A 27,221-nucleotide genomic window follows, 5' to 3' on the forward strand; every position below is an offset into this window, starting at 1 on the left:
CATATCATGGTATAGGAACAGCCTTGTAGCACACAGCCCTAAGGAAGGATGGCTGCAGATCCAACCATGGTAACTCTGCATAGTCAAGCCCCCCAAACACCAGGAGCTGCCTGCACTCAGCCACCCCTCCTGCCCTGGGGTTCAGGTGACCTTGAGTGCACACTTCTCATAAGTCTGCAAAAAGCCTTCCACTTCAAACATTTTCTTCCAGAGCTTCAAAAGATGAACTTTTTAAAGCACTGATTTTTTTTCCAGCAGCCCTCTAATGACACACTGCAATGGCATGAATTATTCAGCAGCGTGAGGATAAGCCGAGCTGCAGCGATGCTGGCACGGCGCCCCTCTCCCTGCGTGGGCTGACTTTTGCTCCTTTGATCTCTTGGGCGGATCAGCAGCAGCTCAGCATCCCCCATTGGCACGTGCTGGGCTCTTTTTTGAGCTGCAGCCCCACTTTTGGCATAAATCAGGCTGCTGGGTCATAGGACACAGCTGAGAAACCAAGGCACAGCTTTGGTGGGGCAGAGAAGAGCCCAGCCCTGAAAGCCCATATAGGCTCTGCCCACAACCTACTTGCACAAATGAGGTCAGAAGAGAAATCAGAGTTTTCCAAGCAGCAAAGCTGAAACACTTCTATTTGAAACCCTCAGGAGAAGGAGAAGTCATGTGTGTGCTGCTGCAGGGGTGGGCACAGCACAGGGTCTGATCCTGGCTGGCTGCTGGGCTCCACGGGCCCTGCTCTCACACGGATGCCTCTGGGAAGAGAAACCCCCATTCTCATACCCCAGAGCCTTTACACATAAAAAATAGATCATATTTATTGATTAAAGTAAGATACATGATTCGAGTGCAGCACCAGCTCTCCCACTGGGCAGCTACACACGCTGTACTCTGACAATATCCATAGGCACGAGACATGGACATGACCACTGCTATATTTACACAGACGATTTTCTCGGTTACTGAGCAGCCTACAATACACAAGTGTCAAGTTTTCGTGTCCATCAGGTCCTGTGTCAGCCCCTCCTGGCTCAGCAGAGCCCCTCATGCCATGTGTCCCACTGTCACATCTGGCCCCGTCTTCAAACACCCCTGATCACCCCCATAAAAGTGAAGAGCTGCAAAAACCCTTTAATGCTTCTGTGATAGCTCTGTCTCCTTGGAAATTAAGTCTTCACTGCACTTCCAAAGTGAGTCTGGATGCCAGGAGCCCCACCAGCAAACCCACTGATGCACAGTCCCAGGCTGGGGACATGCCCTGGCACACAGCTGTCCCCAAAAATGTGGCCAGCCTTCTTATGGGGTACTACTGGCAGGGGAGGGGGAAGCATCAGACATCCCCTGCTCCTCACAGCCCTCCCTCCTCTACCAAGGGTGACATTTTTGACTCAAACCCAACCCCCAAGGGCCACGCTGGGGCCGGTACACAGCGATGGACATGAATATTGCACTTCTCCCACCTGTGTGTTCCCTGGAGCCCCTTCCCAGACCTGGGTGCTTCCTCTCTATCCCCGTGGTGCCCTCCAGAGGGAGGATTTGAATTAAAGCTTTGCTCTGCTCCTGGCCAAGCGATGCTGGTCATGCCAAAACCTTCCCCAGCACAGACTTGGAGGAGACAAAGTGAGTCCCGAGAGAAGCAGAAAGCAGGTGAGGGGCTGGAAAGGAGCAGTGACGTGGCACAGCCCCACCCACACCTGGCCATGGGCCCACATACCAGCATGGGGCACCCAGAACAGAGCCAGCAGAGGGAACACAGTGCAAGACACAACACACATGGAGGAGACAGGCTGCAGGGACGCCGCTCTGCACAGCCTTCTCCTCCCAGCAGATCAAACACCAAAAATAACCCCAAGCCTCACTCATCCTCCACCAAAGATAGGAACACAGCCCATGGCTGCTGTGCCCACCCTCCTTTCCCACCACCACCACCAGCCTTTGCCCACACCCAGGGAGACGGGGCTGCAGTGGGATGCAGGATACAGGCTCTCCAAAGGAAGCCACAGCACTGCCGGTGTTTGGGAGATGCTGCTTTAGCAGGGAGGAGTTCGGCCCATTCCACGGAGGATGCATTGTATCCCTTGTCTTAAAAAAATAGAAGTCCAGCAGAAAGGCAAAGAAACTCTGTAGGGAGGAAGCTGGGCTCACAGAGGAAGGAAAGCAGCAGGATTGCAAGGACTGTCTCTGCCAGGCATGCACCAGCCACAACGCGAGGAGCAACAGGAGTGCAGGGAGAAGTGCCAGAGAGCTGCATCCTAGAGGAGGAGAGGAGCTTAGCAGAGGCAGAGGGTGCAGAAGGAGTGGGACCAGGAAAGCACGGGTTAAAAAAAGAAATATTATGGAGTTTTTGTGTGTGATTTGACATTCAGTGTTGGCCTGCAGACACAGCCAGAGCGTGCCGGGGCCAGCTCAGGCACTGTAAACAAGGTGATGTATTTTTGTGGCGTGCAGGCAGCATGTGGTGACCCCTGGGGACACCCCATCCCACACAGGGAAAGGGCTCTCAGCCAAAGGTGAGCAGCTCAGCCCCTCATTATGGCACAGCCCGTTTGCTCTCTGCACGCCTCGGTTCTCTGACATTTCCGAAAGCCAAGCATTAGGTTGTGCCCTGGACGGGGATAAAGAAGTGTCACTACTGAAAGCCTGGCCCAGGCCCTGCTCAGCCTTCCTGCTCAAGGCAGCTGGAAACAGAGCTGGAGCACAGCAGGAGCCAATGCCCACGACTGGGCATCCCACGGCAGGAGAGCTGTGGGCCCAGGATGTTCCGCACCTCTGGCTCTGCCCACCCTCCCCACAAGGCCAGGGTGAGGAGGCAGCTCCACTAACCTGAGCTGAGGTTTGTCTGTTGCTGTAAAAATAAAGTGCTCAGGAAAAAAAAAACAAAAAACAAAAAACAACAAACTGGCACAAAAAAGAGCAGTCCCTGTTCCCCGCCCTGACTGTAGGAGCAGGGGAAATATGGAAAGGTTGAGATTTAAAAAAAAAAAAATAAAATAAAATCTACATCCCTGGGATTCCTCACCTCCCAAAGTGACTATTTACACAGGTGCCAGGGGGCTGTTTCGCTGGACCAGCTGCCCAAGGAGCCTCCAGGGAAGACACCACCCCAGCCGGGATCCCACCTTCCAGATGCGTCCCAGCGCGGGACCCTGCTGCAGCTGGGCGGCTCTGACGGCGGGCAGCCCCGTCCTCTCACAGACCAAACCCACCACACTCCCCGAGAGGAGAGGGGAGAGGGAGGCCCTTCCCAGGAGAGCAGCGCCCGGTGCCTGCGCACCCCCAGCACGGCACGGGGGGCGGGGGGGCCGTCACTGCACCGCGACATTGGTGGCGTTGACGATGGTGGTGGCGGGCGCCGCCAGCTCCACCAGCGCCTCGTACGTCCCCACCACAAAGCCCACGAAGCCGAAGAGGCTGATGGCGACGTCCTTGGCGAGGACGAGGGGGTGGATGCCCTCGGCGTAGTAGGTGGCGATCTCCAGCAGCGGGGGGAAGATGAGAGCCAGGGCGCTGCTGCTGACGGAGCCCACCAGGGAGATGACGAGGTCCAGGCGCGGGACGAGGATGGCCAGCACGCCTGGAGAGGGAACGGACATGGCATTAGCGCTGCCGGCTCCCAGGCACCAAAACCCCATTGCAGGGATGCCACAGGCTTGAGCCAAACCTCTGCCCTCCTCCCTGACAAGAAGATACAGCTGAGTACTCTCCCATATTTTCCTCCCCTAGAAGCAATTAATCTGTTGCATTAATAAAGTGCAGCACAAAGACTAAACCCTTTTTGTTGCCCTGGGCCCCACGAGCTCCAGGGCTGAGCAGGATGGGTGCCACGGGCAGAAGAACGGCTGCCAGCATTCCCGACCCCCCTGCTAAAAGCCAGCACTCCTGTTCCCCACACCTGGGGAGCCATAAAGCCTCAGAAACCCCATAAAAGCAGGAGATGGGAGGAAAAAGGCATCTCCCCCCACCCCAAATCAGTCCATGTGGTTTGCACATGTTTAGAGCTGCTCCAGCAGCAGCACCACGCCCACGGCATAGCCCAGGGGAGAACATTTGTTAGGTGCAAACTACAGCCAAGGAAAATCCCCCTGGGAGGCTCCTGACAGCTTGCACTTAGCTGTTCGAGCTCCAGGATATTCCTGCTCCCCTGCCTCCTGCGCAGGGACAGAGGAGGACAGAAGGATGGTGCCTTCTCCTTCCAACCAGTCCAGATCCACCACCAGCTCTGGGCTCCTCTCAGGGCACTGCCCTGTCAGTTTAGGGAGCAGATCTGAAATGAAGGATCATCAAGGTCCCATTCTGTGCCTCTCATGCCTACCATGCTCATGTTCTGAGCAAGCTCCCCATCCATGACCCCGTGGGCACAGGAGAGTATCCCAGCTGCTTTTTGGTCAAACAAAGCCTGAAGAAAAGGCCACCCACCAGAGCTCTGCACAACACAAGGGCATCCTCTGCAAGCAAAGTGGACTTCAGCACTTGAACCAAAGTGACCAAGAGAAATAAATTGGTTTATAACTTTGAAAGCTTTGCTTAGAAACAGAAGACACCTAGAACCATGGCAGCTGCAGCTTTGGTGGAGAAGGGATGCCTCAGGGCTCCTTACTGGAGAGATTTTTTCACTCCCTGGACATCCGCTGCAGTCTACTGGAGCCTCCCTGAGCCAAAGATCACCTATGGCACTGCAGGAGAAGGAAGGCTTGGGAGACTGACTGTGCCACCACTCCAGCCCTGCTGTCATCTGGATACGCCTAGAGACAAACCATCCCTCCACCATGGGAAACAGCAGCAAAGGTCCTGAGCTTCTGACCTACAGGCAGATATCCCGGTGCTCAGCCCTGCACAGAGCCAAAGGAGTGCCCTGCCAGGTCTCTGCTGCAAACAGCATCCCTGCTCCAGCAGCCTGGGTGGAGAGCAGAGCAGCCCACCTCCAGCAGCATCCTCAGCCCACCCCACACTGCTCTTTGGACTCAAAAGCAAACAAAATTATTAACTCCCTGCTAAAACAAGCAGAACTGAAGCACCAGCTGCAGTCCTCAGCCTCCGGGGCAACGGTCCTGCTTTCAGCAGGTATTAATTCAAAGGGTTTTTAAGTGTGCTGGTTTTGAAGTCTAAGCTTGAAAGACACCCAAATACCAAATTGCATCCCCTCCATCTCCCTCTCAGGGAGGCAAAGCCCTGATGTGGGCTTGTTGTGCGGCCACACAATCATCCAATGAATATTCATGCAGCCCCCCCTAATTGCTTTTATCCTTCAGCAGCCACAGAGATCCCTTGCTTGGAAGGATGAGGGGAGGAGGTACAAAGGAACCAGTATCCTTCCACCAACACCTCTGCTGCTTCCCTGCCCCTGAACGGGAGGGTACAGCCACTGCTGATGCCTAAAGCCATCCCCTCACTCCAAGCCTTCACTTCCCTGACCTGGCACACCCCAACGCCCTTTGGGAGAGGCTCCCACCCCCCAGGCAGGCTCTGAGCACATGGTCCAGCATGGCAGGATTTCATCCCTGCCCCCTCTGTGGACATCGAGGCTTCAGGAACTCTGCTCAGTGGAGAAGGGGCTTTGCCCCCCTCTGTTAATGCAGCGCTTCTGGCCCATCGTTAGCGAGAGCCCAGGAACAGCAGCACCTTGCTCTGAGCCAGCTCCAACACCCTCGAGTGAGCACCACACTCTTCTCAAGTCCAAACCAGAGCCAGCTGGGATGTGGGGCCAGGTCCCTGATGCTTCACCTCTGGTGCATCAGCAGCGTCAAGCCACGGAGAAAAGCTCCATCTCAGCACATGACGCCGGGGAGCTCAGCCAAGCGTCTCCACTGTGCTGACAACAGCAAGGGTTCAGCCTTCAGGAATCAAGGCCAGCCAAAATCAGATAACCCTGCACCTGATTTGCTCCACACCTTTTCCCAGAGGTCCACCAGGCTCAAGCCAGCAGCCTGTTCCACCAGAGCCCTGCTGCACACCAGGGCTTTGGTTATGGGTCACCTACCACTGCCAGCTGTCCCCGCTGTGCTACACGCTGCAATGCGTGCGTGGGTACAGGAACATCCCATCCCTCACGGTCAGTGACTCCTTTGCAGCCGTGTCCCCATCCCAGAGGCACGAAGAGCCTGGCTGCACATACTGCCTACCAAAAACAGCCTCTGGGCACCGAACCAGGCACTGGGCATTTCATGCACAGCCTGATGGGTCTAGATGACCCACAGAAGTGCCATCAGGAGGATCCCAGGCCTGATGCTCCACAGGGACCTGCCACCTCAAAACAATGGAGGAAGTTTACTACTCCTCCACTGAGAAGACTGATCCCATAAAGAGTGGGAAGAAGACCACTACTGCTGCAGCTCAGAGGCCACCTTGGCCCACTGGCTTGCAATAGCCAGGCCCAGGGACTGCCAGCTGGGAGGGCCTGAGCAGCAGGGCCAGAGGCACTGGGGCCAGGGGCGAAGGCTCACACCAACGCCAGTCCACAGCGGGAAGGAGGCGCCAGGTCCTCACAGGGAAACTCAGACAAGCTGCTCTGTACTCACATGTGACACAGACCAGGGCCACCCTGAGGAGCAGGTTGACCACCCAGCCCCAGCGCTCCGACACCCGGGCCACGAGGGGGGGGATGATGATCTCGGCGGGCACGTAGAACTGCACGGCGTACGTGAAGAAAATCCCGACGGAGAAGAGCAGCTTCACAGAGTGGTACAGCCTGAAACAGGAGAAGGACACAGTGAGACAGGCTCTTGCTCCAGCCCCCACAGCATCAACGACAGAAATTAGAAGAGGAACGCTCTGCAAGGACTTTTGTGTGCCAGTGGTCTGTCCTAGAAAATGAGAGCTGATGCATTTAACTCACAGAGACCTTTCTTGAGCAAGGGATAGCAAAGACAGCGCAACTTGCAAGCTGTGGCAACGTGCCCCCTCACCTAACCAGAGGCTCCAGTCCCGGCTTTGTGTAAGGAACCATCACCTTGACCTTTGATAGCAAAATCCAGCCTCTGAGCTGAAGAAAGAAAACCACCTCCTTTTCTCGTATTTGTAACCAGCTGGATTTTATTCTCCATATTAAAACAGAAGATGAAGAATAACTTGAAAGAGGTCCATCAGCTGTAGCCAAGATTACAGATTCCAGTTACTTCTGGGCTTCTGAGGAGGGGGAAGAGGACAGCACTGCTGGGATTAGTCTGGGCTTCCAAAGCAAAGTGATGTGAACATCACAATGTTCCAAAAGCAAAGCAATGTGAACAGGCAACTCAGCCTTCTCCATCAAACAAAAAAAGGGCAGCTATTTTTGGAGTGCTGCATAGTACATTTGTGGGGGGAGAAGGCATTTAAAAGAGCACTTTGGGCTGAGCAGAAGACAAGCAGAGCGCAGACAGGCTGCCAACAGCACTTCAGGCTCACCCCAAGTCAAATCTTCCCAGATCCTGCACTGATACACCCTGGCTGCAGGAGGGATACCACCACAGATGACCCAAAAGCCACATCCCAGCTCCATCTCTGCCCTCAGCAACCCAACAGTAAAAAAAGCCTCTCCAAAAGAGAAGTAACATCTAGTTACCTCACATATGATCCCAGCCCTTCCCCAACTCAAGATATGCTGACCAAGCAGGAAATATGGGTCCTGGCCATACCACTTGGGTAGATATGAAGTGGATCCAAGCTGGGGAAGGTATCAGAAGAAGGGCCTGGAGAAGTGTCCTTACTGATACTCAACATTTAAGCTGGCCCCGTTTTGGCAAGGTGAGAAGAGCCAGTGATCTCACGGTGCCCTCTCCAAACTCAGTTACCCTGTGATTCCACAGGCAAACTGAACACAAAATTATCACCAGAGTCCAGAGTGTGCCTGCTCAGCCACATGTGATGAGTGCACAGTAGCCTTGAGCTGCCAACCCAAGGCTGGCATATCTTATCATTGTATTCCCAGCTAAGTGATGCTGTAAAGCCATAAAGTGCCCCAGGGCAATCCACAATCCATAACTGTTGCTAAAAAAAGTACAGAAGAAGGCTGTGTTCCTGTCCTGCACAGGTCAGGAGCCAGGGCCAACAAGCTCAAAGGGCATTTTAAATACCAAGAAGAGGAAGAGCTCAAGCACCAGCTTTGATCTACAGAAAACACAAGTCTGTGCAGGGCCCTGGAAAGGCACTGCTCTGCCAACCACAGCAACGCCTTCTTCACCCAGACTGCCAGGTCAGGCCACCCCAAAAGGCTGCAAGAAATGAAATACCATCTTGGGACCATAAGCTCTGTCATTACCTACTTCAACCAGCCACATGCAGCTCAACAGCTTCCCCTCACTACAGCATTTCTTCACTCTCCAGATGGTGTGGTGAAGCAACCCTTCCGAGGAGGGAAGGAGGGATTTCTGTCACAGCAGCACAGTGTTTTGGACATTGTGGTTAGACCTGGGCACTGGGAACCGACACACTCCTGGTTTGAGGAAGCTGAGGTTATAGAGAAACAAGGCTGGAAAAGTCCTTAGTCATCCTGTAACTCAACAATTCCCGAGACATTCATCAGGTCTGTTCTAGAGACCTCCAACCAACAGCTACAGCCAAGGAAGGCTGCAGCACCTTCACCCCAGTCCTCACCTTGTCTCCCACGCTGCAGGCAAACCCCAGGACTTCTCACCCCCAGCCCTATCACCAGCTTCTGCAACCCAACACCTTTTACTGCCAGGGAGAAACCTGCAGGTGAGGCAGGACGGGCAAAACACTCACTTTATCAGCAGGTCTTCACCAATCACCTATGGTTTATTGTATGGGAGCACAGCAATCAAGGCTTTACCCCAAGTACCCCAGCCCTTACTTGAGATAACTCATTTCCAAGTCTAACATTTACAGCCTGCATTGAATGTTCTCCCACGAGACAACATGCACAAACACCAAAGTGCTCTGCGTGCCCAGTCACATGGACCACAGCATGCCTTCCCTGGCAGCTGCCCACAAGGAGCCCTGCCACGTGCCCAGGCTTCCCCAGGCACTGCTTCCAAAGGGCTATTCTCCTCTCACTACCCAAAAAACCCTATGGTTATTTTCAGAAAAGTACTTAGACAGAAGGTGTGGATACTTCTAGAAACATGCATGTGCTATAGAACCTCTCTGTAGTCTAGCAGGTCACAGTAATCCCATTACCTTCTTCTTAAGGCAACATCATCCTTTAGAGCAAGCAGAGCTGAGATTCCCTGCAGAAGCCCCTGTGCAGCATTTCAGGCCAGCAGACATCGTCGCAAGCTGTGGCATGCAGAGCCCAAGACCTGGAAATGACCTGGTTTCCACCCTCAGGAGAAGCAGCAGCACTTCATCCCCTTCACAACGCACTTCAATTTACTGAGCAGAAGGGATTCACACCTGCTGTGCTTGGCTCGGTGGGATTCAGACCTCTCTATAGCACAGGCACACCTTTCCAGCAGCCCTATCCCTCCTCACTGAGAGCGGGGACCTGGCAGAGCTCCCAGCTCCTGCAGGGGACAAGACAAGGCTCTCAGCAGGAGCAGGACCTTCTGTCACACCACCACCGACATCCAGCAGTGCAGTCACTACAAAGACCCAGCATGAATGAACATCCATGAGATCCAACTGAAAGAAACCCACACAGCAATAATTAAACAAAACCGGGCTCTGTTTTTGTCAAATCCTTGCTTTCTCCAGAGCCTCAGCTGCACAGCTCTGCAGGGTCAGCACGAGGAAGCCCACCAGTAACTCAAAACTTGAGTCCTGCCCAAATTTACTCCAACGGTGAGCAGGGAAGAAATAGCAAGTCACTCTTGTCTCTTGCAGGACCTCAAGCCAGCAGAGACCATCAAAGAGGAACTGTCAAATTTCAGAGTGCTCCTGGGCAAACCCAGAGAAACTGGTGCCACAGGACAGCTTTTCAAGAAATTTCATGGCATCAAAGCCTGCACTCAGCCTGGCTCAGGAAGAGCTCCAGCTCCTCCCTGCCCGTCAGCACCACATCCTGCCACCCAGACACCCCAAAGCAGTGTGTCGTAAGAAGAGATCGTTACTTTCTGGACTTTCTCAATGATCCCAAGCAGAGCAAGCTGGAAAAGGCATTTCCTCTCAATATTTGCACGCTCCTTGTCCCAAAGGCAAGAGAAACTGCTTGCATTTCTCCCGTGGGATGAATATGGAGCTGTGGCACTGAACAGTCACCTGTCCCCAGCGACAGAGCAGCACAGCAGCTGCTGCAGCAGCCACCAGCCCTGGCAAGAGGAGAAACAACCCCTCTGGGTAGGCAGGCAAGGGGTCAGGGCACATGTATTTCCACAGGGCTCCAGACAGCGAGTGGAGCCTCGGCAAGAGGCCTGGCCAGATCCCAGAGCACAGACAGGTTTGGGGAGCTGCAGAGCTCAGCCCCCCTGGGAAGGAAGGGGCATCCTCACAGCACCAGCACTCACAGGCAAAGTGTTGGCTTAAGATAAGCCACATCCAGGCACAATGTGAAGCTCAAAACTGTGAGTTTGAGCTCTAGGGCTGCAAACAAGGAATGCAACCCACGCGTGGAGACATCACATCTCGCTCCCTCTGGGAGCTCCCAGCTTTGGGTTAGTTTTCCATATGCTTCACCTGAGGAAGAGAAGTGGCTTTTGCACAGTTCAGAGACCCTTTGGTAGAGCCACACTGGGATTGTAATCAACATCTGCCAGTCAGAGCACTGCTTAGACCCCCAAAGGATGCTACAAGACTCCAAGAAAAAGGCAGGAGCTGCACCTACCCAGGCAGGGACCACCAGGCATCCCCAGGGAAGCAGCCTGAGCTCCAAAACCAAGCTCAGACACCAGAGCTATGAGCCTCTCTCCACCCCATACATCAGACAACCCTCGTCCAACTCCTTGGGACAGTTTGGCTGTGGCATGTTTGAACCTTCCCCAAGCTCATCCAGATTAGTTCCCTTAAGGAGCAACATCCCCTGCTGCCCCCTCTCCCAGCATCCTGTCTGGGACCCTCCTTCCTTGCCCCCCCAGCGCCTCCACTCCCCCTGGGGACTCACCAGCAGTTGGGCAGGTTGAGTGTTATGCTGGCCTGAATGTCCGCCCCGAAGCGCAGGTACCCCAGGACACTCAGGCTGATGTACAAGATGGTGACAATGGTCATCCCCACATAGAGGATGACTGGGAACTGCTGGGGCTTCTTCATCTTGTTCTCCAGAGGCAGCACCTGGGAGAGGAGGAGGAGGAGGTTGATGACAGAACAGCAGGTTGCCCTCATCCCTCTATACCCCTCATCCTCAAAAAGTGGTAGGGGCAGCCCCATGGCCATGGGAACCCAGCTGAAAAAGCCACTGTACTGAAGATCTGATTTCTGTGCTCACGTTGGAGGCCTTCCCTTACTCCAGCAGGTCACCCATGCCCTTGCCTTAACGATGAGACCTGCTCCCTGCTCTTGGCAGGAGCTGTGCCCAGTGCTGCCAGGCATCTTGGGGCAGTGCCACCCAATACCTCAGGTACATTACACTCTTGCAACCCAAAAACAGCATGGCCATGCCCACCATGGATTTTCCCCAGCAAATCCTGGAAGGATCAAGATACACTCTCCTCTCCTATCAACTTTGTCCTGACACATTTCAACCAGGCAAGACAATAAAAAGAGGAAGGACAGAGGTAACTCTTTCACCTCTATACTACTAACACTAAATGCAGGCCTTCAGCAAACATTTTTATAGCTGTCCTTGGGTGGTGTGGATTTCAAGAGACATGGTGGCAAAACTGGTGAGGAGGCAGGACAAGAATAGCTTTTATTTGCTTCTCCACCTCCAAGTCATGCGAGGAAGAGAGCATCTGTGCCTCAGTGCTGGCAAGACCCCTCTGCCCTGGGCATAGCATTCAGTAAACACTCCTCCAGTAATGGATTTGGCCCTCTCCAGCCCTGTGTTTATACAGCCAGCTTATATTAAGAGATGAAAACATTTTTTTCTCCTTTGAAGGGAGCTCCCGGAAACAACCCACAACATCTTAGGGAGTCATTAAGCTCTCCACCCACCCACCCAGCTTTTTTCACAGACACAGTTGGTCTATTTACAGCATCTTGTATGAGAGGCCCATGCAAATCCAGCCCCACGGCAGGCTGGGGCCACACAGCTGCCAAAGGGAGATCTCAGTGCCTCTGCAGCAGGGTGGGAAGGAAAGGATCATGTCTTTTTATGCTGTGCTTTTTGGCCTCCCATTTGGGCAGCTTCAGGATCCAGCCTGGTAGCAAGATTCAGGACAATTCCTCATCTGCAGGTCAGCCAGCACAGCCCAAGGCAGCTGCCAGTGCGACTCCCAATCTACTGCCAGATAAAGCCATTTTTAAAGCAGCAACCAACCTCCTGAGGTTTGGAGCACATGCTCCTCCAACCTCAGATGGAAGCAGCAGGGTTTGACCCAGGAGATAGCCTGAAGCCAAAGCTAACAGCATCAACCGGAATTTGGGCTACTGTCAGAGAAATTCAGCTGCAAATGCAGCTGCAACACAGAGCAGGTGCTGTGGCAAGTCTGAGCAGGGCCTGAGGCTCCTGTGCAGCTCCTGTGCCACACGCCGAGACTCACCACGCCGATGCCTTCGAAAGCGAAGATCGCGGTGCCAAAAAACAGGGGGTAGGTCTTCCAGGGTGCTGCTAGAGGCAGGTCTCTGGGATCAGGAATGTCCTGGAAGAAAGCCCACGCAGAGTTCAGACACGGGGAGGATGGGGAAAGCCTGGCCCGCTCCCATCCCTCCCTGTCACAGCCCCATGCCGCAGGGGAAGCCTTGTGGAGCAGAGGGTAAACCACTGTGCCCAGGGGAGCAGGCAGCACCCCACGGCAGGGAAACACCCTGCTGCTGAACTCCCTCCCTGGGACAACCCAGAAACGAGAGAGGGGAGCCCTTACACACGTACCCTGACGATGTACTGGTAGATCACAACAAGGCTGACAAGCATGGCCACGTTGGCCAGCATGGAGAAGACGGACAGGACCTTGAGATTCTGGATGAACGTGAGCAGCACCACGAAAGGCAGGATGGAAAGCATGTACAGCCGGGAGTCCATGGTGGGGGTCATCACCACCGTCCTGTTCGAGCTGCAGTCATTGGTGGTGCCGTTTGCAGCAGAGACGACCTGGGGAGGCACGGGAAGGCCTGATGAACCCCACTGCACAGGCCTGAGAGCCACAGACTTTGGCAGACCATCCCAGGTGGCTGCCCCACCAGCTCACTTCAAACACAGTTAGCTGATTAAAATCAAAGCTACACGGGTTTTCAGGTAGTCTTGAGGCAAATCCCTGTTACCTTTCAGGGAGCAGAGGAAGACACTGAGCTACGGCACCTGAGTCAGGATAGCAAATCCTGACCAAGCCCAGGCTTGCTGGGCAGGAGAACCTGATAGCCGGGTGCAACGAGGGCAGAGGGTGGTTTGCACTGCCCACCAAGGCCAGTTGGGAAGAGAGGAAAGAGGCATTAAGTTCTGTTTCCTCAAAGATCCCTTTTCTCTTGCTGCATGAAGTTGTCACCTGTCACACAGCCCTTCAGTCACCCAATGCCCTGTTCACATGCAAAGACATCTGAAAGATACTGCTGGGCCCCAACGTCACTTTCTTCATGAGGAATCATCCTTTTCTTGGGGTCTTTCATTCCAAAGGCACTCCATGCCATGTGCTCACCTCTAGAGAGAGTTTTGGCCCAGGAAGTGGGCAGCTAAACCATCCCCCCCAAGAGCATAGGCACACTGTGGATCACCAGTACAACCATGAACAAGATGGTTCAGGTACCAGGTCCTGTGTGGCCACTGCGGCAAAGGGCTGCCTGAAAACTAATTTAACCTGCTCCAGAGCAAGTCCTGCCCCTAGAGAGCTCTGCACAAACCACAGTCCTCTGTGGGAGAGGGCAGTGCAGAGCCATGCACCCATGGGACAGCGCTGCTCGAGCCCCAGCCTGCCCTGTCTCCCTGTGGCTTGCTCCAAAGCCATTTTCCAAACCAAAGCTCTGCCCAACACAGTGGCAACTCGCCCAAGGTACCACCTGCACCGTGACTCCCCATCTAACACGCTGTTCCCCACCACAAAAAGAAACAAGCAACACTCCCCTCTCCCCACCCAAAAAATTCCAAAACTGAAGCCAAGGGTTTTCCCAGCTGTGGCCTAAAAAATGGGCTGGATTTGCAGGTTTCTGCAAATTTCCCTTGAAGCTTGAGCCAGCCTCTGCTGCAAGGGGCAGAGCAGAAAGCACCCCTTGAAGTGGGAGCAAGGGGCCATTCCCAGGGGGTGGAGGTCAGCAGCAGCCCGGCCCTGTGCACACACCCTGCTCCCTCCTGCTCTTGGGGCTGGCAGTGTCAGATCACTGATGTTCACCCATTTACTCCTCCCGGACATCCCACAGTGGGAGTCTCCTCAGCTGCTGCTCCCTGAGCAGAGGCTCCCACTGGCAGAGCCTCCACCTGCTCCCCAGGAACCCCCTCTGGAGCCAGTGGCCATCAGGGAATTGCTGACCAAGGGCACAGCCGTGGTGGCAGTGACCAGACCTGCTGCAAGAGCAGAGCAGGAACACACTGGGAACGAAGCTGAGCAGTGCCTGTGGGGCACTGAGCTGGTGGAGGCTGGGAATGAGGACTCATTATTCCCAGTTTCCTACAGCACAGGAGCCAGCCAAGCGGTTCAGGGTTTCTGTTTATTTCCTCCTGACGCCTGGCAGAAGGAAACTCTTTCTCTAAAGATGTAATTAAGCACCAGAGCCATGGGATGAGGAAAGAAACTGGAATGCAAACAGGTCCAAGGAAAGGAGAAGAGAGGTTCACAGCAGGCCTGGGGACTCACTGTCTACAACAATAAATCAATTAACTGAGAAGGGCAGGAGAGCAAAAGTTGTCACCTCTTTGCTGTTGGTCCCCCACTAGGAATGGCCCCCAATTCCACACAGACAAGCCCAGCACCTCTGCGAAATCACAGGGACTCTCAGAAAACCCTGCTCTATTTGAACAGGAAAACCAATCCTCCAAAGTATCTGGGCAGAGGAGAAGTACTTTCCTAAGCAGCATATCCTATGGAAACGAGAGCTTTGGTGGAGAATAGGGCAATGACAAAGGAGCAAAGAACAACCCAACACCCCCTCGCCTTCCCCTTGCTCGCGAAGGAGGGATAAGTCCAACCTGTCTCAGATTGTCAGCCAGAAAGACAAAGTACACACAGCAGAAACCCAGCTGAGTGATGATCAGGAAAAGTCCCACCACACGCCTGGAAAGCAAAAGAAGATCATTTGTCAGCCAGAACATACAGAAATAAGAGCCCACTTGGGTTTCTTGGGGCTGGACTGCAGCAATGCTGCTCTCTCTGGGATTGGGGTGTACAGGTTTGGGGTGGACACTTTGCTGTGATCAGGAGAAAGGACTGTATCCCCATCCAACCTCACAGACCTCGGGGTCTCCAGTCTCCCCCTCCCATCCCTTCCATAGGGTCTGTCTCCTTTGGGTTTAGCAACTCCAGTCTGCTGCTGAATTGTGACAGCAGGAGACAACCCTCCCTGGGCACAGGAATGGGTGAATGTTCCCAGCACCTGATGTGCAATGTGTGATGTAATGTGGGACAAGGTGGGGAGCAGACACTGGACACGTTTTGTGTCCAGCAAGATTGGCCAGCACTGCAAGACACTATTCACTCCTTTGTTATGCTGTGGAAACTTCTCCCACTCCTTTAGTCACGTCTGGTTGGGAACAGTTCTGGGTCAAGACCTCAGCGTTACCCTCTGGGGGACAATGAGCACACAAGGGCAGGTGAGTCAAGTAACATTTTATGTCACTTGTGCTTATCTGCTCACACAGCTCATTGAACAATGGCTCTTCTGTCTCAGCTGCAGCACATGCTGGTCCCGAAGACAAGTCCCTGCCTGGGGCAGGGGAGCAGGTACCTTCCCCAGATGGCATGTGTCCGCAGCCACGCGCTGGGAGTTGCCTCCAGCCCGTACATCACGGCACCTCCATAGTCCACAAACTGCTTCTGGAACCTGCCCGGAGAAGAAAGAGAGCAGGGATGTTAACATCAGCCCTGTCTGCTAATTCCCAAGGCAAATGATGACACTAACATCAAAAAAAAAACCCTCAGTAAAACAGGAAAACAGTTCCTGTAAAAAAGTGCCGCAGTTCAAAACTGAGGCTTTGACATGGACAACTTGCTGCTGGGGGGCTTCAGAACAAGCCCAGGGCTTCTTGGGCAAGAAGGAAGAACTGTAGGAGCAGGAGAGCCGAGAAGGGGAGTTGCTCCTTACCTGTTGCAGAAGTGATGGGCGCACTTCACCAGGATGCCCATGCAGTGCACAGCCACGACTCCCATCACCAGCAGGCTCAGAGGACCCAGCTGCAGGGAAGAGAGGGGGAAGGCTGCACTCTGACGGCCAAAGGCAGAGCTGCACGGTACGTTTTTACTTCCAGACCGAACTCCAGGGGCTGGGTGAGTGGAAACACCGCTGGAGGAGCTTGGGTGCAGCTCCAAGGAACTGGCCCCCCAGGACCGAATAACCTGACAGAGCCACGATGCAAACCTGACAGAGCCAGGAATGATGCAAAAGAAGCAAGTTGGGGCAGTTTGGGTGTAGCAAAGCACTTCCAGGACTGCTTTGCAAACTATCTCGCGCATTCCTATCACAAGGGTGAAGAAAAGGTCACAGTCTGGACCCAGCGCCCTGCCTGACCCCTGACACAGGAAACCACAGCCCCAGCTCACACGTGAACTCCTGCACACCAGGCAGCACAATGCAGGAGCAGCAAGAACAGTCTCAGCAGCAAAGCCACAGAGCCCAGGGTGCAAAAGTCACCAAGCACTGAGAGGCAGCTGGGCAGGGAGTCAAACCCCAACAGTGGCCATTCAAGCTGCCCAGCGCCCCGGGGTCAGCCCTTGAGCTCCAGCACAGCAGGGCTGAGCTGCCTTACCAGGATGCCGGCATTCTTCACAGCCAGAGGCAGCCCAAGCAGCCCCGTCCCGATATTCCCCTTCAGGAGGTGGATCAGGGTCTGGTACCACCTGAGGGAGAGAAGATGCAGAGGTGACCCATCAGCACCCGGACTATTCACACTTGTAGCACTCAGCTCATCCTGTTGAGGGTCCACAGCAGATCTGAGCTACTTCAGGGAATGCATGTGGAGGTCTTGATCCTATCCCCTGAATCGAGCTCAGCCAGGTGGGACCAAGGAAGGTCTGAAGGCAAAGACAGAACAAACAGATTTTGGGCAGGCATTTGCAAAAACAGCTTCACGGCAAAACCCAGCACAGGCACAGCTCAGCACCAAGGCTGCACGAGGATGTCTCTGAATCAAAGGGATCAGTCCCTTTTGGGCAGACAGCATCCTCTGCCCACCTGGGCATAAGGAAGCCCCCACAGCACAGCTGCAACATGCCCACATGTTTTCTGAAACTGGGCATGCTGTTTGCTTGCCATAGCTCCCCATCAAACCAAGATGGAGTGAGGGAATATTAGGAAAAGCAGCAATTCCTGCCTGCTGCCAACAAGCCCAGCTTCACTAGGGAGCAAAGAGCAACACTGGGGCAGCTGCTCGCTTGCTGCCAGCACCCCACAGAGACAGCACCATAGCTCTGCCCTCATCACCCCCGGGAGAGCTCCCCATAAAACCACGGCTCCACCAACCCCCAGCAAAGCCAGCAGGGAGCAACCAGGAGCTCCTCCACCCTCGCCATGGGCTGGGCCGGCCCGGGAGGGAGGGAGGGAGGAGGGAGGGAAGCATCACTCACGTTGTGCCGTTGGTCTCCCCGAAGCGCTGGTAGGACTCGGGGTGGGCGAAGCCGTTCATGCCGTCGGGTGGGCTCCCCTCGGGCGTGACGTCCGTGGAGCTGTAGTCATTGTAGTCCTCGCTGCGGAGGCGCCGGGTGGACATGGTCCCTGTGGGGGGAGCGGCATTAGGGGTGCCCAGCTCCACACCCCCCTTCTCGGGCTCCTTGGGGTCAGCCATGGTGCAGAGAGACCAGCTCGCACTGCCAGAGCAAGGTCTCCTCTGGGGCTTTTATACAGCCCCGCGCTCCCGCCCAAGCAATCACAGAGCTGGCATGTCCTAAGGTCAAGGGTGCATGGCACGTTCCCACTGGCTCTTTCCATAGGCTCGTGCCCACAGATTGGGCACACCCAGACAGGACGGGGTCAGGATCCTGCAGGCAGGGCCTGGATGTGCCCCACTTCATGTCAGGCAAAGAGCACCTCTGCTCTCAGGGTGGCGAGTGTGGTACCACAGGAGAAGCTGGCACAGGGTCCCCAGCCCTGGCTCTTGAGACGGGGGCTGTCAAGAAGACGGCCAGGAAAGTGCAACTGTTTTTCACCTGCACACAGCGTGCTGCAAGGGAACAGCTTGCTCTTGCCAAGGAAGGGAAAGTTTCCTAACTTCCTTTTTTTTCCTTTTTTTTTTTTTTTTTTAATCAAGACTTTTTATTAAAAATAATCAAAAGAAAATTGATGAGACTCCATCAGGCAGGAGCACAGACCATGAGACACCACAACATCCACCCTGAAAGGTTTCACAGCCAAAGAGGTCCCTACGGGACTAAGGGGCTTCCCAGGATGAGGCACCTGCACAGCCTGGAGCTCTTGCTCCAGTAGAAACCCCAGCAGGGTCCTGCAAGCCAGGAGCATGGGCAGAAGCCCTCACCGAGGACAGACACCTCAGCCTTAGTCTGGAAAACAGTCACCTGATTCAATTCCCACACGTGCCACACCCAGCACTCCAAACACCCACTGGGAAGGAACACCAGAGGCAGAGGAATTACCTATCAGGCTCTTGCACCACAGCCTGGTGAGCCAGTCCCTGCCCCGCAGCTCTTTTGGGCTGTCATGCCCCAGGCATCACCCCTGCCCCAGCAGTCCTGGTGCTCCCTATCCTTTCTCCCCAGCACTGGTGGGAAACTGGGACCAAGAGGAAGCAGCAGGGAAATGTCATTACTGCAAAAAACCGGCTCATTTCCTGCCGGAGCTCCTCGTGCACCCGCCAAGTCACGCGAGTGCCCGCCAGATGCAGCCTCAGCACAGACCCACACATCTGGCTGTGCAGGGAAGGCTCAGCCAGGCCACTCGGGTTCTTCTCCATCCTCCAGAGCTCCAGGCATCCCCCTGGAGCACTGCTCTGCAAACCTGGCTTGTACAGCCAAGAGCTGCATCTGCTGGGAGGGTCCAGCCTGGAGTTCGGACGGGAAGCAGGGAGCAAGGGTTTCTCCTCAGCTCTGGATGCTCCAGATCCCAGTTGTTCTGGAGCAGTTATCCAGGACACACCAAAGCTGCTGTATTTCCTGCAGCTGCAGGAAGCAGCGGTGTGTCCCATGGAATGCCAGCCTCTGGAGCAACGGTGAGGCCAGCTGCAGGCAGGAAGGCACTCCAGAGCCACAGGCAGTACATGCATCACTCCTGCTCAGCCTCCTCCCTTGCAGCTGGGATGTGTAATCACGCCCTGAACCGGCTCTGCTGCAGGTAGGGCGATCCGGCGAGGCCGGGACCAGGAAGAGCAGCAGCAGGAGTTTACACAAGGAAAGCCTTACAGGCTGTTTGTCATCAGTGGCAGGCCCAAGGGCCAGGGGAGAGACCTGGGAGGCTTTGCCGAGCACCGAGGGCTGGCAGTGGGCAAGGAGAGCAGGCAGAGGGGGTGCAGGGCCGGGTCAGGCATGGGCACTCCCCGCAAAGACGGCCTGCACAGCATCTCAAGTACCCAACAGCGATGTCTTCCAGATAAACACAACACGCTGACATCACTCTGCCTGATTGCTTCCCTGTGGATTTTTTTTTTTTTTTCCCCCAAGCAGGCCCGTCTGCTTTTTGCTTTGAAGAGCCAGAGAAATGCGCTCATCGTGACTTGCCTGCTTTGTGCCTGGATTAAAGGTTGCGTAGCAGCGGGGAGAGAGCACTCAGCTCCCCCACAACCAGCAGGAGAAAAGCTGCAAAACTCGTCTCATCCACACGATGAATATTTCAAACCAAAGCAAAACCCCACTACAGCATTTCCTCGTCACTGCAAACAGCAAAGACAGGAACATTCAGTTTCCACTTCAAACCCGACTCCTCAGCCGCTTTCATGTGAGTTATTCTTCCCCATCTGCACAGAGGAGCAATTTCACTGTCATAAGTGAAGCCCCTACAAAAGCTGGGGGGACAGTGACAGCAGTTTGTCCCTTACAGTGATGCCCCACACCACAAGGCAAGAACAAGATGTGACTTGCTGCTGACCCTGACAGCTCTGCCCAGCTGAGCCAGGCTGTGTGCACACCGGGAAATCTTCTGGAAAAGTGAGCTTCACAGCACAACTCACTGCCGCTTCCCATCATGCCTGTTAAACCCTTTATTTCCAAAGCACCGCTTGTGACCCACCCCAGCATGACCCAGGGGAGTGCTGGCGCTGCCACAGCCCCCTCCACTGCCTGCAGGGAGGCCCCCATGCCCGTGCCAGCACAACACCTCCCAGTCTCAGCATCAGTCCTCTTGTCCCTGTGCTACCCAGTGCTCCCACAGCTCCAAAGATACTCCCAGATTCATCTTTCCAAGGTTTCACAGGCTGCTGGGCACAACCCCCCCCCAGTTACCATAGCTCCCCCGTGCCCAGAGTGGGGATCCCTGTGCCCTCCTCCACTGCCACACAGCACCCCACACCCTGGTGCCCACTGCAGAGGGCTGTGTCCCCCTACATGGCATCCCCAGACGCTCCAAGGAGAACAGCATGAATGCCAGCACCCTGCAGGGCATCACCAGCACACCCCAGGGTGTGGGCTCTGAGCACCCTGAAGCGCCTCTGCAGGCTGCCAGGAACCCCAGGGGACTCCTGAGACACCTCTGCAAGCTCCCACTACCCCCCTGCACCCACTCAGGCTCCGAGCACCCCCCAACACATGGCCACTGCTCTGAGCACCCACGTGTGCTGCCAGCTCGCTCCTGCAACCCCAGAGCCCATGCTACTCTCCAGAGCCCATGCCAGCCTCCAGCACCCCTAGGGACCCCCGGACACCCATGGGGGCTGCCAGCACCGCCAGCGACCCACGGACACCCATGCCATCCTCCAGCACCCCCAGGGAACCCATGGGCGCTGCCAGCACCCCCATGCTCTGCGCACCCGCCCCCGCACAAGCGTTGCCAGCGACTCCCCGGACCCCCAAGTCGTGTCGCGGCTAACCCGAGCTCCCCCGAGCACCCACGCGTGACGGCAGCACCGCCAGCACCCCGCGCACTCGCGCCGGCTGCGCGCCCTCCGTGTGCCCGGGCACCGCGCGGGCTGACAGCCGGCTGACAGTCCGCTCCCGCACCCCCCCCCGTCCCTGTTCCAGCCCCGCTCCCGGTCCCGCCCCCCATCCCGCACCTCTCGGCCGTCCCGCACCCCCGGCCCCGCCGGGCCCGCTCGCTCGGCCGCGCCGTCACGTGACACGCGGCTCAGCTGAGCGCGGCGCCTGCGCGCGGGCAGAGGGGCGGGGCCAAGAGCGGCGGGCGGGGCGGGACTGGCGGAGGTCCCGGGGGGCGTGGCCATGGGCGGCAGGGGGCGGTACCAAGTGGGGTGGGGCGGTACCAAGTGGGGCGGGACGGACGCGGGCGCCCCCTGGTGGCAGGCCGAGGGTGTCGCCGCACGGGCGGGACAAGGCGGGGACAAGGTCAGGGGGCCGAGCCCCCAGACCAGAGAGGGGCAGCGGAGCTGGGAGAGGGCCCGCAGCGCAAGCCCTGGGAGGAGCGGCTGCGGGAGATGGGGTGGATAGCCTGGAGAAGGCTCGAGGGTAACCTTATGGCTCTCTGCACATACCTGGCAGGAGGGTGTAGCCAGGTGACAGGCGGGCTCTTCTCCCAGGCAACCAGTGACAGGATAAGAGGACACGGTCTTAAACTACGCCAGGGGAGGTTTAGGTTGGACATTAGGAAGACTTTCTCCATAGGGAGGGTGATCAGACACTGGAAAGGGCTGCCAAGGGAGGTTGGTGGAGATGCTGTCCCTGGAGGTGTTTAAGACTGCACGTGGTACTCAGTGCCATTGTCTGGTTGACATGGCAGTATTAGTTCAAAGGTTGGACTCAATCATCTCAGAGGTCTTTTCCAACCAAATTGATTCTGTGATCCCTTACAGGAGGGCTGTTCCTTGGGCAGGGCATGCAGAGCGATACAGGTGTCAGGATTACAGATGGTTGCTTGGATGAGCGACACTCCCCGAGCCCCCCAGCATGGGCTGTGCCCCCCAGGGCTGTTCCTGTGTCCCCATGTTCAAAAGCAGTGCTTGCAGATCCCTGCCCCTCACATAGGAACTGGCCTTGGGGCTGCTCACACTCAGCTCCTCTGGCTGCAACATCCTCCACCACTGCCCCCACACCAGCCCAACCACCTTCGCCTCTTCCAGCTCACATCCCCATCCCCACTATTCCAAGGGAAACAAATGTCACCCCCTCGTCACCCTCAGCACCAAGAGGCACCAGCTCTGCTTCCTGGTAAAAAGATTTATTAAGAACCTGCAGTACCTGCCCAAAAGGAGGCTGTTGCCATGGCACAGGCGCTGGCGGGGAGCAGGGACACAGGGTTAGTGCTTCTCCAGGCAAAGCCGTGGGATGAAACCAAGCAAGTGGAGGGCACAGAAAGGCAGTGGGAGCACATCTGTGTGATGCAGGACCCCCCGCAGCAGTTAAGGCGTATAAAGTGCTTGTAGGAGACCAGCCCTACAGAGGAGCTAAATAACACAAGCAGGCAGGGACAGTAAGGGATGTGGATGGCTGATGGGTCACCTGCACCGCTGCCCTCTGTGCACCTCTCACAGCGGGGAGATGTCAGACTCACACCCCGCCCAAAGCTGCAGCAGGAAGGATGCTGCCTGCCCACACCACAGTCCCTCAGCCAGAGGAGGAGGTCCCCAAATAGGATCCAGGCTGCTGGTCTTCATGGCCATCTCCCGGTTATCCCACGTTCGGGATGCTGCTCCACGTTGCGGTGCCGCTGTCAGTACATGGGAAGGATGGTCCCAACTGCAGCCTCCTCCTCCCTCGGCTCAGTCCCAGTGGAAAAATGAGATGAGTGGGACTAGTCCTGGGCCAGGCTGTGCCCCAGCAGCCCATCACAGCCGTGTGTCCCCCTGTGGAGTGGGTGCTGCCATCAGCCAGCCACCTCTCCTGCTGCCGGGAGCATCACGAGCTGCTTGGTCCCTCGCAAATGTCCATGTGGGGCTCTGGTGGTTTCAGTCCTCTTGTGTTCCTGATGTTTTCTGCGTGAGGGAGCATGGGGAGGTGCCTTCACAGGTGCTTCTTGCCAGCAAGCTGGTCTCCCGTGCAGGACGAGGATGCACCAAAGGCAGAGCCAGAGGTGCTGCGTGGGGACAGGTCTCCTTTGGGGACACCTCTGCAAGACAGCCCTGTGCTCTGGCCAGATGTGATGGGGGTAAGCAGGGACACCCTCCACAGCTAGTCCTGCATCCTTCCAGCCTGCCACAGCACTCCCAAACACTCCTTCCTCCCCATGGACTGCTCCAAGAAATACTGTTTTTCCCTGGAATGTTTTTGTCTAAAATTGCCCTGATAAGATTACCAAAAAAAAGAAAGAGAAACCAGGTAAAAAAATGTCTGCCCCCAGGTCATGCTGGGGTTAGGCTCCAAGGCCACCCTGTCCAGGCAGGTGACACACTGGTGATGGGTTTGGGGACAGCAGGAGAACCAGAGGGGCCTTTCCAGGTGCAGCGGGGGAAGGTGGCACCAAGCACGGGCACAGAGGATGCTTCCTCCTGACAGCAGGAGGGATGGACCTCGCAGGGATGGGTTGGGACAGGACAGGGTGCAACTACACGGGATGGGACAGGGGACCAAGGTGGGGGGGAGAGGAGGGACAGTGTCCAACCCCTCAGTGGGACTGGAGGGAGAAGGCCAATTTGACACAGGCGAGCTCCTCCCCACCGTTGCTGACGACCGCACGGACACGGTAGTTGCCGTTGGTCATCCAGGAAGGCAGTTCCACATCGGGCAGGTCAAAGTCACTGGCTGGCAGAGAGTAGGAGCCCTACAGAGAGAGGGGAGGTCAAGAGGTCAGCCCAAACCCCAGCCCTGCCCTGAGGGGCACAGTGGTGCCCGTCAGCACTGCCAGCACCACCCCGGGGGGGCTCAGCCGTACCGCTTTGAAGGGGCAGTGGCAGGGGATGCCGTAGGTGAGCAGGGGCTCCGGGCAGGTTGTGCCAGGTGGGATGAGGTCATCCAGCATGCTGCAGACATCGTCGTAGGTGCAGCTGCCCAGCTGGTCAATGCAGGGCAGCTGGATCCAGAGCTCACCCAGTGCCTTCTCTACCGTCAGCACTGCCTGGAGGGAAGATGTTCAGCACCAGTACAACCAGCATGGGCACCCACAGCTCCTCCAGCCGGTCCCACAGCACCTCACCAGCCAACTCCCTCAGCTCCTGATCAAGCAGTCTTTGGGGTGTCTGTAGGGTCACTACACACCCTCCTGCTTCTCCCTCCAGCTTTCAGTTCCTCTCAGCCTGAAGGTTTCTCTTCCTCCAACCTCAGGCTGGCCCCGGAGCAAATACCACCAGGCAACCCACAGTCCCACTCCTTCCCTTCTCCTCTGCCTCTGTCCCAAAACAGGTGCTCCCATCCCTCAACTCTGCCTCTAGGCTCCCCCAGTGCTCTTCCCACAGCCCCAGCCCCTAACATGGCATTGCTCAAGACAGCCAATGCACCCTAGGCAGAAACACGTTCCATCTCGTTCCAAAAACTTCCCAAAAACATGATGCAGGGCAGCTGGCACAGCCCAAGGCTCCCACACAGTGCCCCAGCATGTCCTTGGAGGGAGCAGCCACATCTGGCCTCTGGAAAAGGAATACTGCAGTGACTGCCAGGAGCACCCCCAGCACTTGGGTTTCATTTCCCTTCCTGAGTCATTAGATCTCCAGGACACGAGACAGCTCAGGTGGTTTCTCCCCCTGGGACAAGGTTGGGAGGCTCCCACTGGACTGTCAGCTCCCACTGTGGATCTCCCCATGCCCTGTTCTGCCTTACAGAGCCTGCTGCACTCAGCCCTGCACCGCTCCGTGCCTCGCTCCCCAAGGGCTGCTCATTCCTGCACCCACTGACATGCATTTCCCAGCAGCCAGTGGTTTGGGGAAGCTCTGCCCTCCCTCATCACATGGTCTGGCACTTGCCTTCAGAGGGGGGCCCATGGTCTTTCCATTCTTGACGGCCGCACTGACACGCAGGCTCCCTGGGATGCTGATGGGGTCGGGTGCCACGGAGAGGCTCTGCACCACCACAGGGTCCCTCTTGTCACCACAGTTCTCCCAGGCAAAGCCACCAACCTGGGAACAGGAGGAGTTAGAGCCAGGGCAAGCCTTGCCCTAGGTTTGCAGGAGGTTTCTCCAGTGCTGGATGTCTGACCCCTGCCAAGCACCTGCTCAAAAACAGCCAGAAAATGACCTTCAGCCCCTTCAGATGCCAAATAAACATGACACACTGCATTTCTCAAACTTCCAGCTCTCCAAGCCTGAGAGCACCTCAGAAACTCTGTCCGCATGTACTTTACACCCAAAGGGGATTACCAGGCTGCAATTTCCAAATTGCTTCAGCTCTGCCTCCAAACACTTCACATGTGAACAGGGCAAGAAACATCCTTCATGCCAACAGCACCAAGCAAGGAGTGTGAGGGCAGGTGAGAGCAAGCTGGGACCAGGGCAGGGCAGTGGTGGCTGCACTGTGCAGGGGGATGCTGGGGGGCATATGGGGTTGGCACAGCCTCCCACCTCGTCAAGGATCAGCCCAGATGTTGAGAACCCTCATTCACCAGCTCTGGCCACCTGTTTCCACACAGGAGCAGCAACCACACTCGGGGGCAGATGAGCCATGTTCATCCCCTGCCTGATACACCCCAGGGGCCTGATCTTGAGCTGCTTCAGTGCAAACGAGCCAGAGAAGCAGCATTATCCCACGGAATAATGAAAATCCACATATAAGGAGATATCACCCGAAGGGGGGACATCGCAGGTGTGTCCTGTCCAGGCTAGGAGCCATGCTGGGAGATCTCCCCTGTCCCACCAGTCTCCCCAGACACCACCAGCCAAGACACTCAATCAGAGGTGGAGGAATGGCGGCACTTGTCTGCAACACCTGCCCTGAGCCTGCCACAGGCGAGTGGCGAGAGCCCAGCCCCAGCTGCCTCCCCGAGCAGGTTTGGCCGGAGCAGCCCGTGTGCCCTTGCCATGGTGTGGGGCTCTCCCTGCCTGCTCACAGCCGCAGAACCGGTGGAGGCTGTCCTGCCTGGTGCCACACGGCAGCCCCCGCGGCCACAGCGCAGCCCACGCTGGCGAGCAGCCCATCCTGCATCCTGCTCACCCGCCGGGAGCAGCCCAGGGCAGGACACGGGGCTCAAGACAAGCCGGGACACGGGGCAGGCTGCACGCTGACACTCAGCAAGAGCTGTGAGCTCCCAGCCCGGGGGTCTGCAGGCAAAGAGGCTCCAGGGAGCCGGCAGCAGATTGCTGCCCGCCGAGCCCCCCTCCAGCCTTCCCAACCGGCTCCCCCTTCCCTGGGGCAACAGCAGCTTTCCTGGAAAATAAATTGCGATATTTCCCTCCGCACCGCGTGAGAGTCACACATGGTAATCAGCTGTATCTTAATCAGCGCGTGTTGATGAGCCCGGCCCAGCGCTTCGTGGGAACACGGAGGCAGAGACTGGGTTGGAAAAGGCTCATGGAGAGGAGGAATGAGAGCCGGGAGACGCTCACCCGAGGGACGAGGCCGCTGGTCTCTGGGTTCAGAAGTGTTTGTAAACACCAGATCCCTCCTGCTCCGAGCTGAACCTCAGCCTCCAGCAGTGCCCCCCGCCGCGGGGGCTGCAGGGTCCCAGTGGGCCCGTGGGACCCCACTCCCCCACGCAGCCCCAGACACGCGCCCACCAGCGACCTCGCCCCCGTCCCGCCAAGCAGAAAATGCTCCTGGTCTCCTGCAATCCCAGCGGGATGGTGGAATCTTCCACCTCTCCGGGCCGAACCCCGAGCGTCTCCGGCAGCCCCCTCCGTGCCCGGAGAGGTGCGTGGCGCGGGATGCAGGGTCTCTCCTCACCTTGCTCAGCCGCCGGGCCCCGCTCCGCTCCACCAGCAGCTGCGGCTGCGGCCCGGCGAGCGCGGCCGGGACGAGCTGCAGCGCGCAGAGCGCCAGCGCCAGCCCCGCGCACAGCATCCTCCGGGAACAGTCCGGGACGGGTCCGGGCCGCGGCGGGGAGTCGCTCCGAGGGGCAGAGAGGCGAGAGGCGGGCAGGTACCTCGGCTGGACCGGGCTGGCAGCAGCAGCGGGATAAGAAGCCCCGTGCGGTGGCGATGACCCCTCCCTTCG

The 27,221-nt window shown here is 56.7% G+C and overlaps 2 protein-coding genes across 2 annotated transcripts; both read right to left on the reverse strand.

Annotated features, from left to right (window-relative positions):
- Positions 1-789: 789 nt before the first annotated feature.
- Positions 790-21,320, reverse strand: LOC114065603 (proton-coupled amino acid transporter 1-like). The gene is made up of 11 exons (XM_027899650.1): positions 21,251-21,320; positions 17,664-17,811; positions 16,847-16,937; positions 16,186-16,274; positions 15,829-15,924; positions 15,074-15,158; positions 12,833-13,051; positions 12,504-12,602; positions 10,967-11,133; positions 6,513-6,682; positions 790-3,571 (listed from the first exon to the last, which is right to left on the reverse strand). The coding sequence occupies exons 2-11, from the start codon at positions 17,804-17,806 to the stop codon at positions 3,303-3,305; spliced, it is 1,428 nt and encodes a 475-aa protein (XP_027755451.1). The 5' UTR covers positions 17,807-17,811; positions 21,251-21,320; the 3' UTR covers positions 790-3,302.
- A 1,029-nt stretch (positions 21,321-22,349) lies between these two features.
- Positions 22,350-27,221, reverse strand: GM2A (GM2 ganglioside activator). Its single transcript, XM_027899654.1, has 4 exons — positions 26,952-27,221; positions 25,040-25,192; positions 24,016-24,198; positions 22,350-23,904 (listed from the first exon to the last, which is right to left on the reverse strand). Exons 1-4 carry the CDS (start codon positions 27,066-27,068, stop codon positions 23,749-23,751), a joined length of 609 nt encoding a protein of 202 aa, XP_027755455.1. The 5' UTR covers positions 27,069-27,221; the 3' UTR covers positions 22,350-23,748.

This window comes from Empidonax traillii, unplaced genomic scaffold (assembly GCF_003031625.1).
Source record: "Empidonax traillii isolate 1590-97213 ecotype Southwest subspecies unplaced genomic scaffold, ASM303162v1 scaffold680:size346369, whole genome shotgun sequence".
Taxonomy (NCBI): domain Eukaryota; kingdom Metazoa; phylum Chordata; class Aves; order Passeriformes; family Tyrannidae; genus Empidonax; species Empidonax traillii.

Excerpts from the sequence above, each read along its gene's own strand:
- GM2A (XM_027899654.1), bottom strand. The coding sequence starts at position 27,068 with ATGCTGTGCGCGGGGCTGGCGCTGGCGCTCTGCGCGCTGCAGCTCGTC. Across the intron at positions 24,199-25,039 it reads CCATGGGCCCCCCTCTGAAG|GCAGTGCTGACGGTAGAGAA; the intron begins GCAAGTGCCAGA and ends TCTTCCCTCCAG. Across the intron at positions 23,905-24,015 it reads GCCACTGCCCCTTCAAAGCG|GGCTCCTACTCTCTGCCAGC; the intron begins GTACGGCTGAGC and ends CTCTCTCTGTAG.
- LOC114065603 (XM_027899650.1), bottom strand. The coding sequence starts at position 17,806 with ATGTCCACCCGGCGCCTCCGCAGCGAGGACTACAATGACTACAGCTCC. Across the intron at positions 16,938-17,663 it reads GGGGAGACCAACGGCACAAC|GTGGTACCAGACCCTGATCC; the intron begins GTGAGTGATGCT and ends TCTCTCCCTCAG. Across the intron at positions 3,572-6,512 it reads GGCCCTGGTCTGTGTCACAT|GCGTGCTGGCCATCCTCGTC; the intron begins GTGAGTACAGAG and ends TTCCCTCTCCAG.